This window comes from Mobula hypostoma, chromosome 10, assembly GCF_963921235.1.
Source record: "Mobula hypostoma chromosome 10, sMobHyp1.1, whole genome shotgun sequence".
Lineage (NCBI taxonomy): Eukaryota > Metazoa > Chordata > Chondrichthyes > Myliobatiformes > Myliobatidae > Mobula > Mobula hypostoma.
Genome location: NC_086106.1, coordinates 96,545,026 through 96,569,985, shown reverse-complemented (window position 1 = coordinate 96,569,985; position 24,960 = coordinate 96,545,026). Strand labels below are relative to the sequence as shown.

Below are 24,960 nucleotides of genomic sequence, written 5' to 3'. Positions count from 1 at the left end.
ATGCCAGCATACCATTTGCCTTTTTCACCGCCTGCTGTACCTGCATGCCCACTTTCAATGACTGGTGTATAATGACACCCAGGTCTCGTTGCACCTCCCCTTTTCCTAATCGGCCACCATTCAGATAATAATCTGTTTTCCTATTTTTGCCACCAAAGTGGATAACTTCACATTTATCCACATTAAATTGCATCTGCCATGAGTTTACCCACTCACCCAACCTATCCAAGTCACCCTGCATCCTCTTAGCATCCTCCTCACTGCTAACACTGCCGCCAAGCTTCGTGTCATCCGCAAACTTGGAGATGCTGCATTTAATTCCCTCATCCAAGTCATTAATATATATTGTAAACAACTGGGGTCCCAGCACTGAGCCTTGCGGTACCCCACTAGTCACCGCCTGCCATTCTGAAAAGGTCCCGTTTATTCCCACTCTTTGCTTCCTGTCTGCTAACCAATTCTCCACCCACACCAATACCTTACCCCCAATACGGTGTGCTTTAAGTTTGCACACTAATCTCCTATGTGGGACCTTGTCAAAAGCCTTTTGAAAATCCAAAATAATAAACCAGTTCCAATCCAGATGCAATTCCAATGTCGATTCTTAGTTTGATCTTCACTACCAAAGTACATTTTTATTATTTTTATTTGTCTCAATAATTATGCTTTTAATTAATTAACACCTAACAAGACACGATGTCTGTGTCCAGTTCTAGTTGCCTCACTATAGGAAGGATGTGGAAGCATTGGAAAGGGTACAGAGGAGATTCACCAGGATGCTGCCTGGTGAAGAAGGTTTAGAGAGTATGGATTATGATCAGAGATTAAGGGAGCTAGGGCTTTACTCTTTGGAGAGAAGGAGGATGAGAGGAGACATGATAGAGGTGTACAAGATATTAAGAGGAATAGATAGAGTGGACAGCCAGTGCCTCTTCCCCAGGGCACCACTGCTCAATACAAGAGGACACGGCTTTAAGGTAAGGGGTGGGAAATTCAAGGGGGTTATTAGAGGAAGGTTTTTTACTCAGAGAGTGGTTGGTGCATGGAATGCACTGCCTGAGTCAGTGGTGGAGGCAGATACACTAGTGAAATTTAAGAGACTACTAGACAGGTATATGGAGGAATTTAAGGTGGGGGGGGTTATATGAGAGGCAGGGTTTAAGGGTCAGCACAACATTGTGGGCCGAAGGTCCTGTATTGTGCTGTACTATTCTATGTTCCATAAATAATTTTATGGTTATTTATTTATATCTGCTTCAATTGTTTTAAATGCCTCTCCTCAGACATTTTGTATCAATTAATGAGACCTTCGATAGCAAGCCTTTGGCAATCTTAGGGCAGGCATCTAATTCTACTGTATGCGGTACAGTTGCAATTCATGAACCTCTCTACTTTGTCTGTCAGCAGGAGCTGTGTAGCTGCAATAGGTAACTACAACCACCCACAAGACCATCACTGGGCTGATACTTGAGACATGGGCTGTCCCAAATAGTATTCAGGCCATTGCGATTAAGTGTAATAAATTCTATGTATAGGTTATGTATATGTCCCAAATATGCGATTAAGCATAATAAATTCTATGTATAGGAGCTGCTGAAGTTATATGGGGCCCTATTCCACTTCTCATTGAATTGTTAACTTGTTCTTTCTTCTCTGGGTGCTATTTATTTCCAATATTATAATGTTTGTGTAAGACTTACACTTTTTTTAGCATTAGGTAACCCATTGTTGTCTTGGTCTTATTAATGATTTGCTGTTGTTCTTCAGTCATTAATTCAAGTCCAACTCTTCATGACCTCATGGGCCCCTGCACACCAAGCCTTCCTGTTGGAAACTGCTTCTCTAAGATCCCCCAAGGTCATACGCATTGTCTGAGTAATATTATCTATCTATCATAGCCTCCGTCGTCCTCTCCTCCTTTTACCTTCTGTTTTACCTAACATGAGAGTCTTCTCCAAGAAATCCTGTCTTCCCATGATGTGGCCAAAATATTTGAGCTTTTATCTCATAATTGATCAAGCCTCCTAGTGAGCAGTCTGGCTGTATTTCTTCAAGTATTGACTTTTTGGATCATCTTGCTGACAAAACGAACTCTTAACACTTCCCTCCAGCATCCAAGTTCAAAGGTGTCGATTCTTTTGTATTCAGCCTTACTAATAGTCCAGCTCTTACAGCCATACATCACAACTGGAAATACCATAGACTGGCTATACCGATCTTCGTAGGCAATGTTATGTCTCTGTTCTTCAGTATTTATGATTTATTAATGATATATGCATCAAATGGGAGAATTGTCTTGCCTTATGATAATCCAGAAGTAAGTAAATGAAAACAAGATTTTTAGAGATTCTAATTCTCTTGGGCTACTTCTATCATTAATTGTATTGGGATGGAACAGTATCTTCTTTCAATGCACAATGTCCAAACAGATTATTGTGTGGTTGACTAGCAACTGATCAGAATTTTCATTTTGCCTCGATCTTGTGGTTTGAATTTGTAAAATATTTAAGTGCTTGTGGACAGCAGATGGTTATTACCCCAAACCCTGGATGAATTTTAAGGAAGGCCACATATGAAATATTTAATAAGCTGCAATATTCTGTAAAAAATCTTCTGGCAATTTTAGTTCCTCGTCTGTGCTGAGAGTGTGATAAAGCTGCAATTTCATGAAGCATTGTCACTTGGCAAGACATTCTGATCAAACTACCAGATTAGATTGATTTACTCTCTAAAGTACTCTGCTGAGCAGGATATGTTTGGAGAAGCTGTTGCAGGAGTTTGCTAGAGAGACAAAGGCTTACCATGTTTAAATTTTCCTTTGTTTAGTGCAAATTGGAAGGTCCCACATAGCTTCAAGGAGGTGATATGTAAGTCCCCACTATGGCCTAGTGTCATGGAGCTAAAATGCTTATTTCTCATTCACTATTCAAAAACAGTTGGACATCAGTTGACAAAAAAAGTCTGATTGTAGATTATATGTAGGTTTGAGAATAACACATTGTTCACTGAAACGCTGTCTCTCCTTTATCTTTTCCAGCCTTGCTTTATTCTTACTTTTCAAAGTCATGCATTAAGCATTGAGTTTCATTATTGTAATAGAAGTACTGTTCTTCTAGAAGGAATACGCTTCCACATTCCGCAGCAATTGGCTGTACAGGCAGCACTTAACTGCAAATGTGCTTTTTAAAAAAACTACAGATGCCAGAAATTTGAAAAACAAAATGGATAGTGGCAGAAACCCTCAACAGGTCAGGCAGCACCAGTAGCAAGAGAAACAGAGTTAACATTTCCGTCAAGATCCATTTGGGGAAGAGAAAAAAACAAATTATTTTGAAGTGTGAGAGAGACTGGAGGGGACAGACGTGGCTAAGGAAAGGATATAGGCTACTGTTTGGGTAAGTTGTTATGGTACTTCAGATGGTGTGGCATTTCAAAGCAATAAACACCAAGAAAAGAGAGTGAGAACACGAAAAAGGAGCAATCAGGTTGTGAATTACAGAGCTGTGGGACGTGCTCAACAGGTCAGAAGAGAGAAATACTGAGCCAATATCACAGATGGATGGCTTGTAGCTGAACTGGACAGAAATAACCAATTACACAGATAGAGTAAACATGTTATTAGAGTTGTGGAATTTGATATTGAGCCCAGAAGACTGCAACGTGCTGAGATGGTAGATGATTAAGGATCAACTTTATTCACCACATGCATTTACTTGTACTCGATGTGTTGGTTAGGGAGCAACATGAAACAAAAAACAACATTCTACAATTATAAAGATTTCTGTAAAAATAAAGCTCAAGGTTCAAGTATGGATATGAAATAAAATGTGCATAAATGCATAAATACCAGCATGTATTTACAATGTGAACAGTAATATAAAAAGTAGTTTTAAGTGCTTACAGTGCAGGGGGAATAGATAGAGGATGGGAGGGGGGGACTAAATAGACTGGTCGATTTGGTTAACTGTCTGGGGGAAAGAAGCTTTTAAAATGCCATGTGAAGTTTGTGTTTTAACACCCCAATGGTGGTCTCCAGAAGGGAAATGTTTGCTGGGTGTCTGTCTGCTTGTTTGCCCTGGACTTACAATGGACCTTGTTAAAATGGACAGTGCGGAGGCTGGGGGGGGGGCGATGGAAGGTGAGGACTAAATGAGTTCTCCCCTTGCGCTGCCCAGTGCAGAAGGTCACAAACAGATAGGTCAGAGTGGGATGCAGAACAAAAGTGAGTTAGCAGTGAGCTCTGAATTGCCACTTTAGACTGAATGTAGATGCTCCATGAAGCAGGCGCTCAATCAGTGTTTTGGTTTCTCTTATTTAGAGCTCTCGGTTTTGCAAGCACCGGTTGCACTGCACTAGAGGGAAGAAGTGAAAGTGAATTACTGCTTCACTTGGAGAGGGAATTTTTGGGTCCATGGATGGTGGAAAAGGAAGAGATGGAGGGAGAAGTCTTGGATTCTTTCTGTTGCATGGGAAAGAGGTGTAAGAAGAGAAGTGATTAGTGAAGTGGACCTGGAAGTTCCCACAGCAATGGTGATGCTAAGAACACAGGGGAAGGAAAGATGGACCTGGTGGTTCAATTTCAATGAAGCCATTGCAAGCATAAACATCAACTTCTCTAAGTTATGGTAATTTCTCCCCCTCCCCTTTCCCTCTTTTTCCATTCCACATTCTGGCCCCTCTGCAAAAGATGATCTGTTCAGTTCAAAGGCTGGTGGGGTGGAAGGTCAGGATAGTGTCCTGGCTGAGGTGCACTTTCCTTGCTCTGTCCAGGAGGAGAAGGAATGAGAGCAGATATAAGGGAAATTCATGAGAATGCGACAAGTACTCTGTCAACCAACAGCGAGGAGAAGCCACCATTCAGGAAGACACCTCAGAAACACCTATGTGGAAAATTGCATTACCAGAGCAAATACAGAAAATACAGGGGAACTGGGAGAATGGAACAGACTCCTTACAGGAGGTAGGGAGAGGCAAAATGGAGTCAGGATAATCCCGGGTGTCTGTAGTCGTGTTTGTTACTAGCCTGTCCTCTAAAATGGAGACAAGAAGATGGAGATATGGAAGGGAAGAAGTATGAAAGCTGGGGGAAAACTGACAACAAAAGTGGTGAAATTTTGGATTTCTACATGTATGCAGGAAGCAACAAAGATACAGTCACTAAGAAAACAGTGGAGGAAGTGGTCTCAAGTAATTCTGAAAGAAGCCCACAAATCCCACAAAACATCAGTAATGTTGTGGGCCCATGAAAATTCCCATTGCTATACCTTTGATTTGGAGAAAGTAACCGGATTTAAGGGGAGGTTCTTCAATATATCATAAGTTCACACGTAAATATGTGTGCTGGTGTTTGAGATCTGGTTGGGCACTCTAGGAAGAAGCATAGGGCCCTTAGACTATCTTTGTGTGGATGGAATTTAGAGGGATTTTACATCCATGGTTTAAATGAGGTGGTTGCGATCAGGGAGTTAGAAACTGTCAAAGTTTTAGAGGGTATTAGAGATGCTGTGGATGTGGGAAGGGTCTAAACCAGAGAGAAAGAATGGAATAAATGTAAAAAGAAGAAAGTTTGATGGGGTAAGAGCAGGCTGAAATAATATTTGAGAAACAAATTAAGCCAATGTCACAATATAGCTTCTTATAGACAGAGAGAGTAAGTTACCTGAAGTTATAGAATTAGATATTGCATCTGGAAGGTTGCATTGAGTAATGACAGAAGATGAGGTGTTGTTTCTCAAACTTATGCTGGGCCTATTTTGATCATGTAGGAGACCACAGACAGATTGGTCAGAGTGGGAGTGGGTGGTGAAATAAAGTGGTAGGTAACTGGGGATTCTCTGTCAGTTTGGTAAACTGAACACAGCAACAAAACAGTGATCCAATCTGTATTTGGTGACCACATCATTTGCACTGACCACAATGCACTAGGTTGTAAGCACTGTAAGGTGTAGCTTAATCCCTGTCATCTTCCTGAAGCCAACAGCACATTCAAGATTCATTTGAGAAAATCAGTCTCGGGAGAAGCGGACTTAACAGTACCATACTTTGAGAACCAAGGTTTCTTAAACTAACCAAAAGGCAAAATGTAACACACACATCCAATGTCAAGTTCACCAAATGCTATGTTTGCAAAGTGATTTGCATGTGTACCAAACTACAAGTACAACGTATAAAGCAAGCAGATTTTGGGTGTTGTTCCATCAAAATTCGGTAGACTGCAGTCGTGATTTGGCTTATGCTGCAACTTCAAGGATGCAGAGGTCAGTAGCTTCCAGACATGGATGACGTGGCAGGTGTTACCTTCCACATTGACCATGACAATAGATTTTTTTAATCAAAATAAACTTTGTTCATAATAATATGTTTACAAGAATAAACTGTGCAATGCCTTTTCATTCTTATATTCATTGACAAAGAGTTAGTAGTGTTCAATTACATTTCGTAAAACTAATAACTCCATTGCCACTCATGGGACCCCCTTGGGTGGTGCATTACTGCGATAATTAAGGGGCTTCCTCACCCAACCCAGCCCTTTCCTGTCCAGTAGTGGAAGAACCTTATAGTGTAGTCCTTCCACACCAAGCCCTTGTGGTGGCTGCACCCAGCTTCAGTGCATCCCTCGGCATAGACTCCTGCAGCCTGGAAAGTGCCAGCCAGCAGCATTTTTCTATGGACCTCTCAATATCTGGCAGACCGACAAGCTTTGGGTGGACCAATGGGTGTCTTTCACTGAGTCGATGATCTTCCAGCAGTAGTTGAAGTCCAAGGGTGTAGCTATGGGCACTCACATGGGCCCTAGCTATGCCTGCCTCTTCGTTGGTTATGTGGAACAGTCTGTGCTCCAAACCTATTCTGGTACTGCTCCCCAACTTTTCCTTTACTACATTGACGACTACATTGGTGCAGCTTCCTGCACCCATGCTGAGCTCGTCAATTTCATCGACTTTACTTCAAACTTTCACCCAGCCCTCAAATTCACTTGGTCTATCTCGGACACTTCTCTCCCCTTTCTTGACCTCTCAGTCTCCATCTCTGGAGACAGACTGTCCACTGACATCTTCTACAAGCCCACTGCCTGTCATAACTACCTCAACTATACCTCTTCCCACACTGCCACATGCAAAAATGCCATTCCCTATTCCCAGTTCCTCCATCTCTGCCGCATCTGCTCCCAGGATGAGGCTTTCCGTTCCAGGACATCTCAAATGGCCTCTTTCTTTAAGGATCGTGGTTTCCCTTCTGCCGTCATCAATGATGCCCTCACCCGCATCTCCTCCATTTCCCGCTTTTCGGCCCTCACCCCATCCTCCCACCACCACAACAGGGACAGAGTTTCCCTTGTCCTCACCTACCGCCTCACCAGCCTCCAGATCCAGCACATTATCCTCCGCAACTTCCGCCACCTTCAACAGGACCCCACCACTAAGCACATCTTTCCCTCTCCACCTTTCTCCACCTTCCGCAGGGATCGATCCCTCCATGACTCCCTGATCCACATGTCCCTCCTCATGGGTCTCCCACCCGGCACTTATCCCTGTAAGCATAAGTGCTACACCTGTCCCTACACCTCCTCTCTTGCCACCATTCAGGGCCCCAAACAGTCCTTCCAGGTGAGGCAACACTTCACTTGTGAGTCTGTTGGGGTCATCTATTGCATCCGGTACTCCCAGTGCGGCCTTCTCTACATCAGTGAGACTCGACGCAGATTGGGGGACCGCTTCGTCAAGCACCTCCACTCCGTCCACGACAACAGACAGGATCTCCCGGTTGCCACCCACTTCAATTCTGCTTCCCATTCCCATTCAGATATGTCCATACATGGCCTCCTCTACTGCCATGATGAGGCTCAAGTCAGGTTGGAGGAGCAACACCGCATATACCATCTAAGTAGTCTCCAGCCCCTTGGTATGAAGGTAGAATTCTCCAACTTCCGGTAATTCCCTCTCCCTCCCTTCCCCTATCCCTATTTCACTCTGCCCCCTCCCCCAGCTGCCTATCACCTCCCTCATAGTTCCACCTCCTTCTTCTACCCATTGTGTTTTCCCCCATTCCTTCTTCACCTTTCTTGCCTATCATCTCCCTGCTTCCCCTCCCTCACCCCTTTATCTTTCCTCTTACTGGTTTTTCACCTGGAACCTACCAGCCTTCTCCTTCCCACCCTCCCCCCACCTTCTTTATAGGGCCTCTGCCCCCTCCCTCTACAGTCCTGACGAAGGGTTCCGGCCCGAAACGTTGTCTGTTCATTTCCACGGATGCTGCCTGACCTGCTGAGTTCCTCCAGCGTGTTGTGAGTGTTGCTTTGACCCCAGCATCTGCAGAGTATTTTGTGTTTACGAGTAGCTGAAGTCCGCCTCTGGGTATGTTCCTGGAAAGCGTTAGATCAGAGAGTCTTCTGTTATGCAGCTGATTGGAATGGGCTATGACACATGCCCTTGCATCTTTCTGCACACCCTCAGAGAAGTGAGCAGCCACCTCATCCCCAGTACAGTCCTCTCAGAGGCAGAGTACAACAGGTGTGATGTTCTAGGTGTGATGTTCCAGGTATGAAGGAGGAATCTGAATGGCAGGGCCCCCCTCACTGCCAGCCAAGCAAGGTCTTAGTGCCTGTGAGGAATTCTGCCAGATGGTTTGGACAATCTGCTCAGGGAACCACCCCACTGTATCCATTGAGTCTATCTCCTGCGGAGTCGGCAGGATGTTCTGTGCTGACCACTGCCTGATGGACCTGTGGTCAAAGGAGTTATGCTGAAAGAACTTTTCCACGAAGGACAGGTGATGCTGGCTGGGATGTTGTGTGGCCATGGGGCCAAACCTTTCCTTCACAATACCAGGGACTGATAGAACCCCGGCACATAGTGGTACTCGGTGCCCATGCACTTCGGTTCCTCACACAGTCAAAGTGGTCATCAGGACGAGGGTGACTTTGGGTACATTGTTGTCCCTAGGGTCTGGAGGCATGGCTTGTGACCCAAATTACTTGCTCTGTCTTGGATCCCCAGATGAACCAGAAGACTGCCCAGGTGATTTCTAAGCTGCAGGAGTGGGGAACAGGCCACATCTACGCCAAGTACAGCAGCTCTGGGACACCTCACAGCTGATGACTAGTTCTTCCCATTATTGTGGATCCTTGTCAAAATATTAATTGTTACGAACAGTGAAAGGAGCACTAGCTGTCTGAGGAAATTCTGGTTATTGCTTGGGAAGCAAAAAGTTGGCACATTTTCTGCTTGGTAATCAGCAGTCAAAGATTAATTGAGTATTGCAGTCCTGAATAATTATTGGCAATTATTCATTTTAGCACCTGCCATCTAATGCAAAAGTTTAACAACTGGAATTAATGAGCCTGTACAAATTATACTTGTCTAAAATTTTCCTTTATTTTCTGGGTGCAGTTTAATTTAAAAGCTAAATAGTGCCCCTTAGTGGTGAAAGAAAAGAATTACAAGGATGTGAGAAATAATTCAATAATCATCAACTTGTTTCTAACAATTTTTAATTCAAACTTGAACTCTTAACATGTTACACTTTATATAAAATGAATTATTCTGAAGCACAGTGCGAGAGGGATTAGATTACATTGGAAAATGTGCACTCCACTTTCAATGCACAAGAAATGGAAACCTGTTTAATTTGAAAATTGCTTCCGTAAGTCAGGCGCATGCATTGCACGATTGTATCACTAAGTAACTGCATTGCTTATTGCATTATCACATTTTCATAAGATGCATTTTCAGGATAACTGGCACTAGTCAATCCACGATTACAATACTTAGAGTGGAGCTAATTGCTTCCAGCCGCTGCTGGGAGTTATTTCACGGGTTGTTGGAAGTAGAGTGGGAATGAAAGCACATGCACTACTTTCACAAACAGGACTGGACATGTTTGTTAGAGAGGAAGAGAGATGCCCTCTCTCCCAAAGCCCCTGTAATATCCCCAGACCCATTATGAACAGTCATTGACCAGTGGCAAATAGTAAGCTTAACACCGGTTATAATCCCAGCTGTAACGTATAAGAAAGATTAATGAATTTACTCACATGGTCAAGATTGAATTGAATTAAATTGACTTTATTTCTTACATTCTTCACATACATGAGTAAAAATCTTTATGTTACGTCTCCATTTAATGTGCAATGTGCAATCATAGTAATTTATAATAAATAACAGTCAACGTAACATAGAAATGCAGTCAGATCAGTGTGAGTTAATCAGTCTGATGGCCTGGTGTAAGCAGCTGTCCCAGAGCCCACTGGTCCTGGCTTTTATGCTGCGGTACCATTTTCCAGAAGGTAGCAGCTGGAATAGATTGTGATTGGGGTGACTGGGTCCCCAATGATCCTTCGGGCCCTTTTCTCATTTGTAAATGAATCACCTGAATCATGGGAAGTTCACAGCTACAGATGCGCTGGGCTGTCCGTACCACTCTCTGCAGAGTCCTGCGATTAAGGGAGATACAGTTCTCATACCAGGCAGTGATATAGCCAGTCAGGATGCTCTCAATTGTGCCCCTGTAGAAAGTTCTTAAGATCTGGGGGCCCGTACCAAACCTCCTCAACTATCTGAGGTGAAAGAGGCACTGTTGTGCCTTTTTTACCACACAGCTGGTGTGTTCAGACCACATGAGGTCCTCAGTGATGTGAATGCAGAGGAACTTAATACTGTTTACCCTCTCAACCCCAGATCCATTGATGTCAATAGGGGTTAGCCTGTCTCCAGCCCTTCTGTAATCCACAACCAGCTCCTTTGTTTTTGCAACATTGAGGGAGAGGTCGTTTTCTTGACACCACTGTGACAGAAAGATGACTTCTTCCCTGTATGCCACCTTGTTATTGTTTGAGATTAAGCCAATCAATGCAGTGTCGTCAGCAGATTTAATTAGCAGTTTGGAGCTGTGGGTGGTGACACAGTCATGGGTATACAGTAAGTAAAGGAGGGGACTCAGTACGCAGCCCTGTGGGGCTCCTGTATTGAGAGTCAGAGGGGCGGAGGTGAGACAGCCCACTCTTATCACCTGCCGGCAACCTGATAGGAAGCCCAGGATCCAGCTGCACAAGGCAGGGTGAAAGCCGAGGTCTCTGAGCTTCCTGTCAAGCCTGGATGGAATTATAGTGTTGAATGCTGAACTGTAGTCCAACAACAGCATTCTCACATAAGCATCCTTCTTCTCCAGATGTATAAGGACGGTATGTAGAGCAGTGGCTATTGCATCGTCTGTTGATTGGTTGTGTCGGTAGGTGAATTATAGGGCATCCAGTTTGGGTGGTAACAAGCTGAAGATGTAGTCCTTGACCAGCCTCTCAAAGCGTTTGCTTATTATTGAGGTGAGTGCGACAGGACGCCAGTCATTCAGACATGTTACCTTGGTCTTTTTTGGTACAGGGACAATGGTGGATAATTTGAAGCAAGAGGGCACTCTATACTGGGAGAGGGCGCAATTTAAAATGTCAGTAAACACACCTGCTAGTTGTGCTGCGCACATCCAGAGTACCCACTGAATGTCCAAGCAACTTCTAAGTGTACTTCTTCTGAATTACTCTTACTGTGATCTGCACTGTAATTCCCATTAAGCAAAGTATTTTAAAATCAATTTAATTATCTACAAATTTGAGGATCTTCTGAAGACTTGGCAGATCAAGCAGATACTGCACCTTGAAGGTTCATCACCATGGCAGGAGGGGTGGACACCAAGTCAGGCTGAAATGCAGTGGGAAGATGTCCCCTTTACCCAGCATCTTGTTAGCAAATGTGCAGTTGCTTGAGAAAGAAGTTGAGGACCTGAGGGCAAGATTGCTATATCGGAGGATAATGAGAGATTGTTGTATTCTATGTTTGAGCGAGATGTGGTTATCTCCTGGTTTGGTGGATAGAGTGGTCAGACTTTGAGGCTTTTTGATTTATCGAATGGACCAAACTGCTGACTCGAAACAGGCAAAAGGTGAAGGTGAGTGTTTCATGATAAATTCTCAGTGGAGTTCCATTATGGCAATTTTCCCCCGACCTTATACACCTAATGGTCAAATGCTGTCTATTCTATTCACTAAGGGAGTTCTCCTCTCTAAGCCTGACCACAGTTTACCTACCACCAGCAGCTGACTATAATCAAGCTCCTGAGATACTGCACGATGCCATCTCCAAACAAGAAACTGTCCATCCCGACGCATATCATAGTGATTTCAAACAGGCTTGAAGAAAGCCCTGCCCAGTTACCATCAGCATATAACCAACAGCACCAGAGATCCCAACACACTAGACCACTGTTCTACTAAGTTGAGGAATCCCTACCATTCCATGACCAGACCATGTCCTTCTCCTACCGGCAGGCAGGCTGAGGCTAAAGAGCAAAGCTCCAGAGATTAGGACAACAAAGGGGTTGTCACCGGAAGCAGTAGAGTGGTTACAGGATTTCTTCGAGTTGGTGGACTGGGCCGTGTTCAAGGATTCACCTGTGCAACTGAATGAATATACCATGATTGTCAAAACTAATCAATAAATGCCAAAACCTTGGCTTGAATACCTCTTTGTGCAATTGGATCTTCCATTTCCATACTTGTGGATCCCAGTCAGTTTCGGTTGGCAACAACATTGCCTCCACATACTCCACCAGCACAGATGCACAGCTCAGCCCCCTGCTCTACGTATTTTACATTTATGACTGTGTGGCTAAGCACAGCTCCAATGCCAAATTCAAGTTTGCTGACAACGCCACTGTCAAAGGCCGAATCAAAGGTGGTGATCAATCAGCATATAGGAAGGAGACTCAAAATCTGGCTGAGAGGTGCCACGACGACAACCTCTCTCTCAATGCCAGCAAGACCAAGGAAGTGGTTATAAGCATCAGGAGAAGGAAACCAGAAGTCCATGAGCCAGTCCTCTTCGAAGGATCAGAGGTGGAGAGGGTCGGCAACTTTAGATTCCTTGGTCTTATTATTCTGAGGACCAGTCCACGGCCCAGCACGCAAGTGGAATTATGAAGAAAGCATGGCAGCGCCTTCCTCAGGCGCTTGTGAAGATTTGGTGACATCTAAAACTTCGACAAACCTCTCTAGATGTATGGTGGAAAGTATATTGACTGGCAACTTCACAGCCTGGTATAGAAACACCAATGCTCTTTAACGTAAAATCCTACAAAAAGTAGTGCATATGGCCCAGTCCATCATGAGTAAATCCCTCTCTACCAGTGAGCACATCTACCTGAAACACTGTTGCATGAAAGAGGCATCCAGCATCAGGGACCCCCACCAACGGGTCATGGTCTCTTCCCGCTGCTGCCGTCAGAAAGGTGGTACAGGAGCCTCAGGACTCACACCACCATGTTCAGAAACAGTTATTACCCTTCAACTATCAGGCTCTTGAACAAAAGGAGATGTCTTCACTCAGCTTCTCTTGCCCCATCATTGAAACATTCCTGCAGCTTACGGACTCACTTTCAAGGACTGTTCATCTACTTTTCCTCAATATTTTTTGCTTATTTATTATTGTTGTTATTATTTCTTTCTTGTTGTCTTTTGTACAACGGTTGAATCCCCAAGTTGGTGCGGGCTTTCATTGATTCTGTTATGGGTATTATTCCATTGTGAATTTATTGAGTATGCCCACAAGAAAATGAATCTCACGGTTGTATATGCTGATATATATGTATTTTGTTAATAGACTTATTTTGAACCTTAAACTATACACTAAATTTTCTCGCTACTTATGAGGGGAATACCTTTAGACAGAGTATAGTGAATCTGTGGAATTAATTACCACAGATGGCTGTGGAGTCCAAGTCATTGGATATACTTAAAGTGGTGGTTGATAGGTTCTTCATTAGTAAGGGTGTTAAAGATGACAGGAAGCAGCCCAGAGAATGGAGCTGAGAAGAAAAACATACCAGCATGGCCAAATGGTGAAGACTTGATGGGCCAAATGGCCTAATTCTGCTTCTATATCTTAGGGCCTATGCTTGATCCTACTCACATCCAACACTTAACTAACAACAATCTCCGTCTATTGATCAGTTCATATTTACCATTCATGTGCCCCATTTGACTCGGACATTTACCATTAGTGCAGCATTCACCCACACAACTCAGCTTACATACATTTCCAGCTATTCACACAGAAACCGCAAAACACTCAGTAGTGCACATTTATCTCTCTTTCAAGACAGTCTATCAACAATAATAGACTGGCATTAATCAATAGTACGTCTGTTGTGTATTTAATTTTAGTAATATTTGAGTAATCTTGTAACTATATTGTTTGATTAAGCTTTCTTTATTGTTTATATAATTCATTATGGTTATATGTAAAAATACATGAATTGCATATGTCATTACACTATGTGATAAATGCACACCTTGTTTAAAGTAAACATGAAATAAGACTCTCATTTCAGACTTCCATGTCTTCCTTTGTATTTGTTTAATGTTTTGAAGTTACAAAACGTAACAGTGGTGACAAGGTATTTTTAAAATGAACCCGAGACAGCTACCAATCTGTTGAAGTGCTGTGAGACGTTCAACTTCTTTTAAAAAGCAGCGCAGCATTTATTATTTGGAAGGGAAGGCACAACAGAATTTTAAAAAAGGTAGTAAATGGAAACCTTCACAGGTTCATAAACAATGAGTACTGGGTGATAATAATCATAAAAAAAGAGCAGAATTGGCTGGCTACATCAGGAAGATGGATATGTTTGACTGCTCAATGGGCAATTGTCATGTATACTGAGCTAATTGTATAGTACTTTGAAGCAAAAGAAATAGCCAATGAGAAACAATGATCAATTTTGCTGTGTGTATTAGGTTGAAAGGCATACAGCTTGCTTCAAAGTTTAACTGCTCCAACCAAACCAGGCCAAATGAATTTTGCCGGTATTGTGAAAGTAATAGATTCATTTAAAACCAAAGCCATAAATGATTGCGGAATGTTTTAGGTTTCATAAGCAGAAATGTAAGGAAGGGGAGACCGTTTTGTGTACATAGCTAAATTGAAGTTGTCCGAGCATTGTCAATTTTGTCATGGTCTTAATGAAGAACTGAGAGACCATTTAGTTGTGGAATCTTGCAAGACAGCCTTCAAAAATGACTCCTAACTGAAGCACAATTTACATTTAAAAAGGCAGTTGAAATAGTTGTGTCGGTGGAAACAGCAGACAGAGACGCAAATGATTTGCAGTCGGGAATAAAAGTGAGTGTGAACAAAATTGCAATGCCTAAACAGAAACCTTCCTGGCCAAAAGAATTGCTTTCCCATTGTAGCAGGGGCTCACAATCACCAAGCCAATTCAGATTTGAAGATTAAATTTGCAGGAAATGCAACAAAGTAGGACAGATACAAAAGCATGTCAGGCAAACAAAAATAAATGGACTGCTCAGAGAAGAAAAGAAAATTAAAGAAGTCAAGTTGCAGTTTCAAAAAGAGCACTAATCTGCATGCTTTTGATGAGAAATCTGATAATGAGAGACACGGGACTTGGTAGCCTTGAGATTTTCAAGAAGAAAACTAATAATAGACAAGCAATATGGTTTACGGCAAATTAACTAAAATGGAACTGGTCACAGGTTCACCTGTTTCAGTCATTCCACAAAATGAATTTGAGCAACATTTCAAAGATACTGAACTGAAGCCTGCAGATATCCAACTAAGAACTTACAGTGGAGAAAAGATAACTCCTGTGGGAATGACTTTTGTAACAGTGAAATATAACAACTAACAAGCCATATTAGGCTCATATATGGTAAAAGCAGGAGGACCAGCATTGTCAGGGTGTGATTGGCTGGATATCCTCCATCATTTGCATTCCACATCACCTGCAATAAACTCAAATGAAAGTGAATTAAAAAGGTATTGAATAATGCCATATCTGTCTCCATGCTGTACACCATGAACCGTTGCCCAACAGAGGACAAACAGGTGTTGGTGCCAACCTCTGTGCCTGTTTGGAAAGCATACTGAACCAAGGAAGAACCATGCTGGTCAGAGGAAGCATTATAGAGACGAAAGCAATGGTCTGACTACAACAGTTTTGTAGGCAACATATATGAGAAAGCTTCTGATATGTTAATCAGGCAGTTACTTGAGAAATGTAGCTTGGTTTTAAGCTGGAAGAGAGTTCAAGGAGCTTCAGGTCAGTTACAAGTATTCAGCTTTTGTAAATATAAAGAACAAGAATCTACTCTGTGTGCATTAAAGTTATTGCATGAACTTTACGTGGGAGACAAAAAGCTGCTTGTAAAAGTAGATGCAAAGACTAAAGCCCAGATGGATGAATGGAATGCCAAAAAGAAAGCAGACACTGGAGATACAAAAAGAGAGGATTCATCAACTGATGTTGTGGATGAGGAAACCAAGAGGAGAGATCAGATTATAAAGGGAGCAACAGAAGGATTAATAAGAGAATACTCCAGTGAACTAAATGCACTTTCCCAAGGTCAAGATGCACTAACTAGAATAAGGAAAAGGAAGAAGAAAGGTGTTCAGAGCTGTCTGAACCACCTCCTGCAGTCTCAGTCAACTCCTGCAACCACCAGATGAAACCCCAGAACCTGAGATGGTCTTCACAGCCACAAAATCCCACCTCACAAGCAGAGTGCTTCTCCCTCGTCAGGAAAGATGTTATCCCACAAGAGTAACAAAGCTTCCACAGTGAATAAGTCCTTAGGCCTGAATGGGACAATTTAAAAATTGACTATGCTGTGGATATCTCTATAGAAGCTGCATTATATTGTATACTGTGTATATGCAGTAGCTGAGACGCACTCTCTATTGAGCTGGAATTTACAGCTAAGCAGGAAGGAGTGTTATACATTTAATATTTCAGTAATATTTGAATAATCTTGTAAATATATTGTTTAAGCATTCTTTGTTGTTTATATAATTCATTATGTTTAGATGTACAAATAAATGAATTGAATATGTCATGACACTACCACATGATAAATACACACCTCACTTAAAGTAAATATGAACTAAGATGCACAACTCTCCACTCTCTTGTTTTCCTTTGAATTAGTTTAATGTTTTTGAAGTTACAAAACACAACAATCTCCATCAGTTCAGTGGCCAAGTGGAGAAAATAGTGGCCATCATTGGAATAGTTACCAGAGTCAATTAACCCGCGGAAGATGCTTAATTTTCAATAGTTCGGGTAACATCAGTGAGAAGTGGTGTTATCTGTTATTTATTTATTATTATTATTATTAATTTTTTCTCTCTCTCCTTTTTCTCCCTCTGTCCCTCTCACTATACTCCTTGCCCATCTTCTGGGCTTCCCCCCTCCCCCTTTCTTTCTCCCTAGGCCTCCCGTCCTATGATCCTCTCCCTTCTCCAGCCTTGTATCCCTTTTGCCTATCACCTGTCCAGCTGTTGGCTCCATCCCTCCCCCTCCTGTCTTCTCCTATCATTTTGGATCTCCCCCTCCCCCTCTCAAATCTCTTACTATCGCTTCTTTCAGTTAGGTCTAACGAAGAGTCTCAGCCCGAAACGTCGACTGTACCTCTTCCTAGAGATGCTGCCTGGCCTGCTGCGTTCACCAGCAATTTTGTGTGTGTGTTGGTTAACATTTCAAGCTGACCTATGAAAGAACTTCAACACTGTTTCTGTCTCCATAAATGCTACCTGACCTATCAAATATTTCTAGTGTCTTTCCAGACTTTGAGTATCTGATGCACGTAACCCATCTTGTTACATCCTCTCACCCACAGTCTCTTGAATTGTAAAATGCAGGTATTTTAACCTCTTAGCCCTTTCTGCTTTCAGAAAACCAGGAATATACATTTTGATTTTATTCATTTGTGGATCAAACAACAATGGTATGTGTAGATTGAGAGATTGTGACATTTTTTGCCCTTGGGAGGGTGGGAGTGAGATCCCTTCTCTACGTGCTGTGAACAACTGAGTGAAGAGTCTCCCAGGTTGATATTTTAGTTCTAGTAATGTTGAAAGAACAGTAGTATAGAAAGAGTCAGAATAATTTGTAACTTTGAAGATAAATTAAAAGTGATAGGCTTGCCATATGCCTTCTGCCTTTGTCCTAACCCTAAGAGGAGTACTGTGTTCAGTTCTGGTCACCTCACTACAAGGCGGCTGTGGATATGATAGAAAGAGTGCAGAAGAGACTTACAAGGATGTTGCCTGGATTGGAGAGTGTGCCTTATGAAAATAGGTTGAGTGAACTCCGTCTTTTTTCCTTGGAGCAACGGAGGATGAGAGGTAACTTGATAGAGGTGTATAAGATGATGAGAGGCATTGATCATGTGGATAACCAGAGACTTTTTCCCAGGGCCAAAATGGCTTACACAAATGGGGAAGTAGGTGTAAAGGCCAATTTATACTTGTGCGTCAAATCGACGCCGTAGGTACGGCGTAGCCGCATACCCTACGCCGTAGGCTGACGCACACCTCCCCAAAAATGTAACTACGCGTCACAGCGACGCAGGCCGCAACAACTGTGATTGGTCCACTTGGTAGCATCACATTTCCTCCTATGCTGCAATAGCTTCCCATGGGGCGACTGAAGGGCAGGGGAGGAACTCTGGCTGCAATGCTTTCCATAAAGCTTTACAGACCTCCGAAATTATGGAGGACCCTGTGCTTGACGCCAGCTTGTAGCTAGCTGCTACAACCTGTTGACTTCCACCTGAAGCTAAAACTCGAATGGTGATTGCCAGTCTCTGAGTATACTGTAGTGCACTGATGCGAAATAAATTGTTGGAGACGATGAACCAAATAGTTAAATCTACCTGCCGACATCAGAAAATATTTCAAATACATTTCCTCATCCATGTCTCTCAGTGGCCGGACAAACACAGAAAATTCACCCTCCTTCAGTTTCAGTCGCCATTGTTTGAAGTTTGAGTTTCTTTGTGTTGAGTTTCAACACAAGGAAACTCAACACAGTGGCACAGAAACCCCACCGCCAACTAGCGTTTTGGTGGCAAATTGCAGAGCGACGCAGACACAAGTATAAATGCTCACAATGGCGCAGTCCACTTGCGTAGGCTACGGTGTAAGCTAGTATGCACGAGTTATAAATCAGCCTTAAGGCAAAAGACAAACCCTGCTCCTCAGTGTCTAGGGAAACCCCGCAACCAGCCAACTACGTAAGCCAGTTTGTGTGGAGGCTGCGTAAACGGCCCATTCACAGATCAGACAGAATACCATAAGCCGTTAAATACGTACACTTTATAAATCTTACTGCAAATATCTGTTAACAAAGAATACACTCTGAAAGAATAAAAGAAAGAAAGGCGCCAAAGATCGAATAGAGTTTTAAAAGTCAGTGCACTTAAGGTTTCATTGGAGCTCAATATCCCGCAGAACCTCAACCCTCTGTCCTCGGCCTCCGACGACCCGCACGGGACCACTCCTCGGGTGGTCGACCAGGGCGCTTCCGAATGCAACCTTCCTCCGTCTTCTCCGCCTGAAAAACCCGCCAAACAACACGGTCCCCAGCCATATGAGATAGAATATCACCCACAAAAAGAATAACATGGACACTCATTGGTTCGTTCTCTCCCTTATCAATAATATAACCCAAACAAGCAGGGAGAGACGGAACTCCTTACATTGCAGTTATTATTACAGAAAAGCCATTTTATATAACATACAAAGAAGCCATTTTAGACACCTCAGCAGACAGTGTAACCAAGACCCAGTTACATAGGTATGAAGGGGACGTCAGGGCTAAGTTTTTCACATGGAGTGGGGGGTGCATGGAATGCACTGCCAGCAACAGTGGTGGAGGTGGAGACAATAGGGTCTTTTAAGAGACTCTTAGATGGGTACGTGGAGCTTAGAAAAATGAAGGGTTATGCAGTGGAGAAATCCTAGGCAGTTTCTAGAGTAGGCTACCTGGTCAGTCCAACATTGTGGGCCGAAAGGCCCGTAATGTGCTGTAGATTTCTATATTCTATGTTCTATGTATGAACAACTGTTAAAGAAGTTTTAGTGAATTGCTAAATGTAATGCACAAGTAGTTCATACTGTAACTGCAAACAACCAAGGAGAAGATGCCAATCAGGCTGCTTTGCCTCGATATCTTCTTGGCCTGCACTCATCCAAATGAGCAATACATTCTCACTCCTGACTTGTGTCTTGTAGAAGATGGCAAAACCTCGAGATATTGGGGAGGCAAGTCATTTGCCACACCTGCTCCTGTAACCATTCTGTTTATGTGGCTGATAACCCCAGGATATCGACAGTGGGGACTAAGCAATGACATTACACATCAGGTGGTTAGACTCCGACTTGCCAATTATCAGTCCATATCTGAATGGCATCAAGATCTTTTATTGAATAGACTGCATGATTATTTGAGTAATTGCTAGTAGATTTAAAACTATTTAAAGCTTTTCACTATAGGAAAGATGAAATTGGATTGGGGATAGACTAGGAATTGAGTGTTTCTTTACAACGAGGGCTAAGTCCGTTTTCCATTGGGAAGGAACTGAAGTATATATTAAAAATAAGATAAAGCAAGGTGAAGTATATATTAAAAATAAGATAAAGCAAGGTACTTAGACTTTGGGTAAGGGGAAGAGATTTAGAAGGGAATGGCAGGTATCTGAAACACACTGCCTTGGAGAGTGGTGGAAGAGTCTAGATGAACATGCAAACTGCATATCTGTAGAAGGCTGTTAGTCAAGTGCTGGAAGATAAGGTTAATTCAAGTGGATCACTGGTCAGCATGGCTGTGGTCGACCAAATAGCCCACTTCCATGATGTACAACTCATTCTTTCAAGGCATTCTGGCATTGTTGTGCTGGGCATGAACGAACTGACCATCAGTGGCCTCTTTGATTCGCACAAGGCTTGGAACTGTTTCTATGGATCGGAAAAGGTGGTGTGATATGTTTACCAAAACTTGTGATATAGATTTCTTGTCCTAAATAATAATTCTAGAATTGACTACTAGATTCCTATCTTGTACAATAAAGCATAGCACAATTAAAAGAGCAATGAACTGAATCCATATAATTGAATCTTCTGGGTTTTATTTAGTTAAAAAAACAATTTTGAACCACAAAATATTTACAAGTGAGCTTTCAATATGGAATTTGGATAAATGCCTTGAAAATACAGATAAACATTAGTGTTTCTCTGTGATAAAAAGGCACATTGCAATTACAAACTTTGGAATAATTTTTTATGTTCTGAATCTATTTGGTTTCACGGAATAGCCTAGAAATTATGCTGTGCAGTATGATTATAAATTGGGTATTCATATCATAATTTCCTACTTGCATTTAAAATATGAATCAAGAATACATTTTCAATAAAGCACTTTCATGGGTTCAGGATATCCTCAAATGTTTCACAGAAAATAAAACTCTTGGAAATAAAACCACTATTGGAACCTATAAAATGTAACATTAACTTTCACACTACAGATACCTACAAAAAACAATGGGGAGTAAGTGACCTTTCAGCAAATGATGATCTTTCCTGGGATTTTCGCATCATCCTAATCCTACATCTCAACTTTAAGATGACATCTTTCACAGCTTTGATAATATGCTTAACTGCATGGTCTAGATTAGACCCTACAGTAGTACCTGAAAGCCCTGGAAAAATTACCACCAAAAATCCTCACAAAGGACTTGGAAGATCAGCTGGAAGGATAGACACACTAACACCAGCGTACTGGAGGAGGTCAACACAAAGAACATCTCCATGTCATTCGGATGTCCAACTCACATCTTCCCAATCTCCCAGTTGAAGGAAAGTCAGCAAGCCCCTGGTGAAAACAAAGGAAACAATCCAGTTCGGCATGGGCCAACAAATCCTCAAGACCTTCTACAGGAGCACCATTGAGAGCATCCTGACTGGTTGTATCACCATCTGGTCTGGGAAATGCACCGACCTCGATTGCTGGGCCCTGCATGCAGAAAGTAGTACGGACAGCCCAGCCTGCAAGATCATCAGGGACACCAGTTACCCCAACCATAAACTGCTTCAGCTGCTTCTGTCCGGCAAATACTACCACAGCATTAAATCCAGAACTAACAGGCTATGGGACAGCTTCCTTCTACAAGCCATCAGACTTTTAAATTCACTTGTCTGTACATTGCAATGGAGTCGTAACGGAAAGATTTTTACTCCCTCATGTTGTGGGATGGATGTAAGATTTAAATAAATTCAATTCTATCAAAATCAGCCTGAAGAAACTCAACATTACATCTGAAAACTGGGAAAATGTTGCACTCAATAGATACACCTGGAGGAAATCTGTTTAAGAGGGAGCTGTGCTACAGAGAACGACCAATGTTGCGTCGCACAGAACAAGCAGCAGCTGTGAATGGAGAGACTGAGTAACCAAAAGACCCAACCACTAACCACAGCCACCACTTAACCTTCCTCACACTGTATCAGAATATGTGGATCCTAGACTGGCCTCTACAGCCACCTGAAGACTCAACAATAGACAGCCCCTTAGCAGAGCATCATACTTAACTTGATGGATCACACTCCTACTAGATTAGACCCACATTATTTGACAAAAGTGCGTGATTAATCTTTGCACCACAACTGGTCACATTAATATTAAAAAAAAATATTTTAAGCAATCATCGGGTAACATGGCATTGCGCAAGTTCAAAGTTTAGCACCACAAGACAAAATAATAAGCTTAATAAGAGAGTTCAATTTGTGCAGTAGTCAGTATGTGCTAGTTCCTAGCCATTATTCAGAGCACACGGTCTCACCTGGTGAACACGGGGAAACATTTCCTGCTGTATCTTCCTGCTGGTGCTTCATGAACCCCACCATTAGGGAAGATGCATCTATAACTGGAACTGCTTGAGGTTTGGTTCTCATCTATGGGACGATCTCTTACCTCAGAGGGTGCTAGCTGGCCTCACCATTCCACGGCTAAGGAATGGAGAAAGCACTGACAATCCTACATCCAGCAAAGTAATCATCTGAATAGAAACCAATTCAACCATGACAATGCCACATCAAATAGTCTGATAGTACCCACTACTTCATTTGGCAAGAGGCAACACTATCATTCATGGAGGTGTACCCCATGAGGAACAAACATATCAAAATAGCTTATGATTTGTTTGTAGCAACAAATACTTTTCCTTCCCCAAAAAAGTGATAAGTAAAACACAGCTATCAATATGATTAATTTAACTGACTTACTCTATTTAGACAAACATTTAATCGTGATAGGATTAAAATCTACAAGCTAAACATAACCAGGTGTACCATTTTTCTAATATGTCAGGCTGACTATTTTACCATACACTACTTTCAATACTTTTTCTTTTGTCAATTAAATATCTATGAGTTCATATTTAAACAATCTGAAATTCTATTCCACACTATTTGAAACACATTTTATAGATAAGTTGCACTGGCATAAGATTCATTTTCTAAAAATTAAAATACAACTTGTGCTTACAACACATGAGAATATAAAATAACTACGTAATAACACTTTAGTTTCCACAAGTAACATTGCCACATTTAAACTTAAGTCATTTTGTGCACATTTCTATCAAGTTTTTATTCGTCTTGTTTTCTCTTGGGTTTCTTAGGATTACGAGACCGGCTTTTTGCTTTGCAAAGAGGGCAGATAGGAGCATTCCGATGGATTTGCTGATGACAAGACAAGCAAGCCTAAGGATAGAAATAGAATGGTTAGTAATATCTCATTGATCAATATAGATAGTACTATCAGAGAATCATCACTAGTACATTGCTGGACTATTACTACGCACGTCAAAAAAATGCATTGAAAAAGACATGAAATATAGGCAAAACTCTCAAATTGTCCCCACTACTCATAGCACTTCCAAGATACGCAAAATTGCAATGTTTAATGTCATCAGGTCTAAATGGTCTCTTCAGACATTAACTAAGTTACCAAAAATAGAAAAACCAATAACTCTATCACTAAGTGTTTTATTGGTCAAGAACCTATTAAAGACTTTCCACACACTCATCATTCTTTTGTTCATTCTATATTCCAAGAGGAAAGATCTATGTCTTATTCTGGTGAATAACATAAAAAATGTAATGAAGCTACAATCTGGTCTTGCAAAAATCTAACCAGCAGTCCTGATAACTATTTCATTTGATCTAGCTCTGGCAGCACTTTACTACATGGCATCAACTACTCACACACTGTCTCTCACTCACCCCAGCCAAAGGTTAAACGTACATGCCAAGAAATCTATCAGAAGTCCATTCACCATCATCATTCCCACACAGAACGTTCAGCATTACAAACCAGGCCTGAATTCCTAGGCATAAGTACTCACCTTATTCTGCCTTTATAACCTAAGGATATGAGAAGAGCAGGTCACCATTCATCTCCTAATCCCAGATTCACCTTTGTTCTTTTAAGACCATAACACCATTAGACATAGGAGCAGAATTAGGCCATGTGGCCCATTGAGTCTGCTCCGCCATTCAATCAAGGCTTTTCTTTTTTTTTTATCTCCTCCTCAACCCCAGTCCCCGGCCTTCTCCCCATAACCTTTGATGCCATGTCTAATCTTGCCTTAAATACACCCAACGACCTGGCCTCCACAGCTGCATGTGGCAACAAATTCCAGAAATTAACCACCCTTTGGCTAAAGAAAGGGTGCCCCCTCTAGCCCGAGTCTGTGCCCGCTTGTCCTAGACTCTCCCACCATGGGAAACATCCTTTCCACATCTACACTGTCTAGGCCTTTCAACATTCGAACGGTTTCAATGAGATCCCCCCTCATCCAGAGAGTACAGACCCAGAGCCATCAAACGTTCCTCCTATGACAACCCTTTCATTCCTGCAATCATCCTTATGAACCTCCTCTGGACCCTTTACCTCAGTGCCATTTCCCTGCACTAATAGTATATCACTTGTTTCTCTTCATGGTCAAAACTAAGAAGTATCCAAACACCAGACACCATCCCAGCTGGAATTTTCAAAATAAGCAACAGGGTAAGGGGTTCCTCCAACAGGACCACAACCTTATCATTGGGTTTG

The 24,960-nt window shown here is 42.2% G+C and overlaps 1 protein-coding gene and 1 pseudogene across 2 annotated transcripts in view; one reads left to right on the top strand and one right to left on the bottom strand.

The window, feature by feature from the left end:
• The first annotated feature begins 8,409 nt into the window (after nucleotides 1-8,409).
• On the top strand, nucleotides 8,410-17,214 carry LOC134352566 (RNA-binding protein 25-like; annotated as a pseudogene).
• A 1,899-nt stretch (nucleotides 17,215-19,113) lies between these two features.
• zc4h2 (zinc finger, C4H2 domain containing) overlaps nucleotides 19,114-24,960 on the bottom strand; it is a 37,658-nt gene continuing 31,811 nt past the window's right edge. For both annotated transcript variants that reach the window (XM_063061410.1, XM_063061411.1), the window contains exon 5: nucleotides 19,114-23,606. In XM_063061410.1, the coding sequence (XP_062917480.1) occupies nucleotides 23,493-23,606 (114 nt within the window). In that variant the 3' untranslated portion in view covers nucleotides 19,114-23,492. The remainder of the gene's footprint in view (nucleotides 23,607-24,960) is intronic.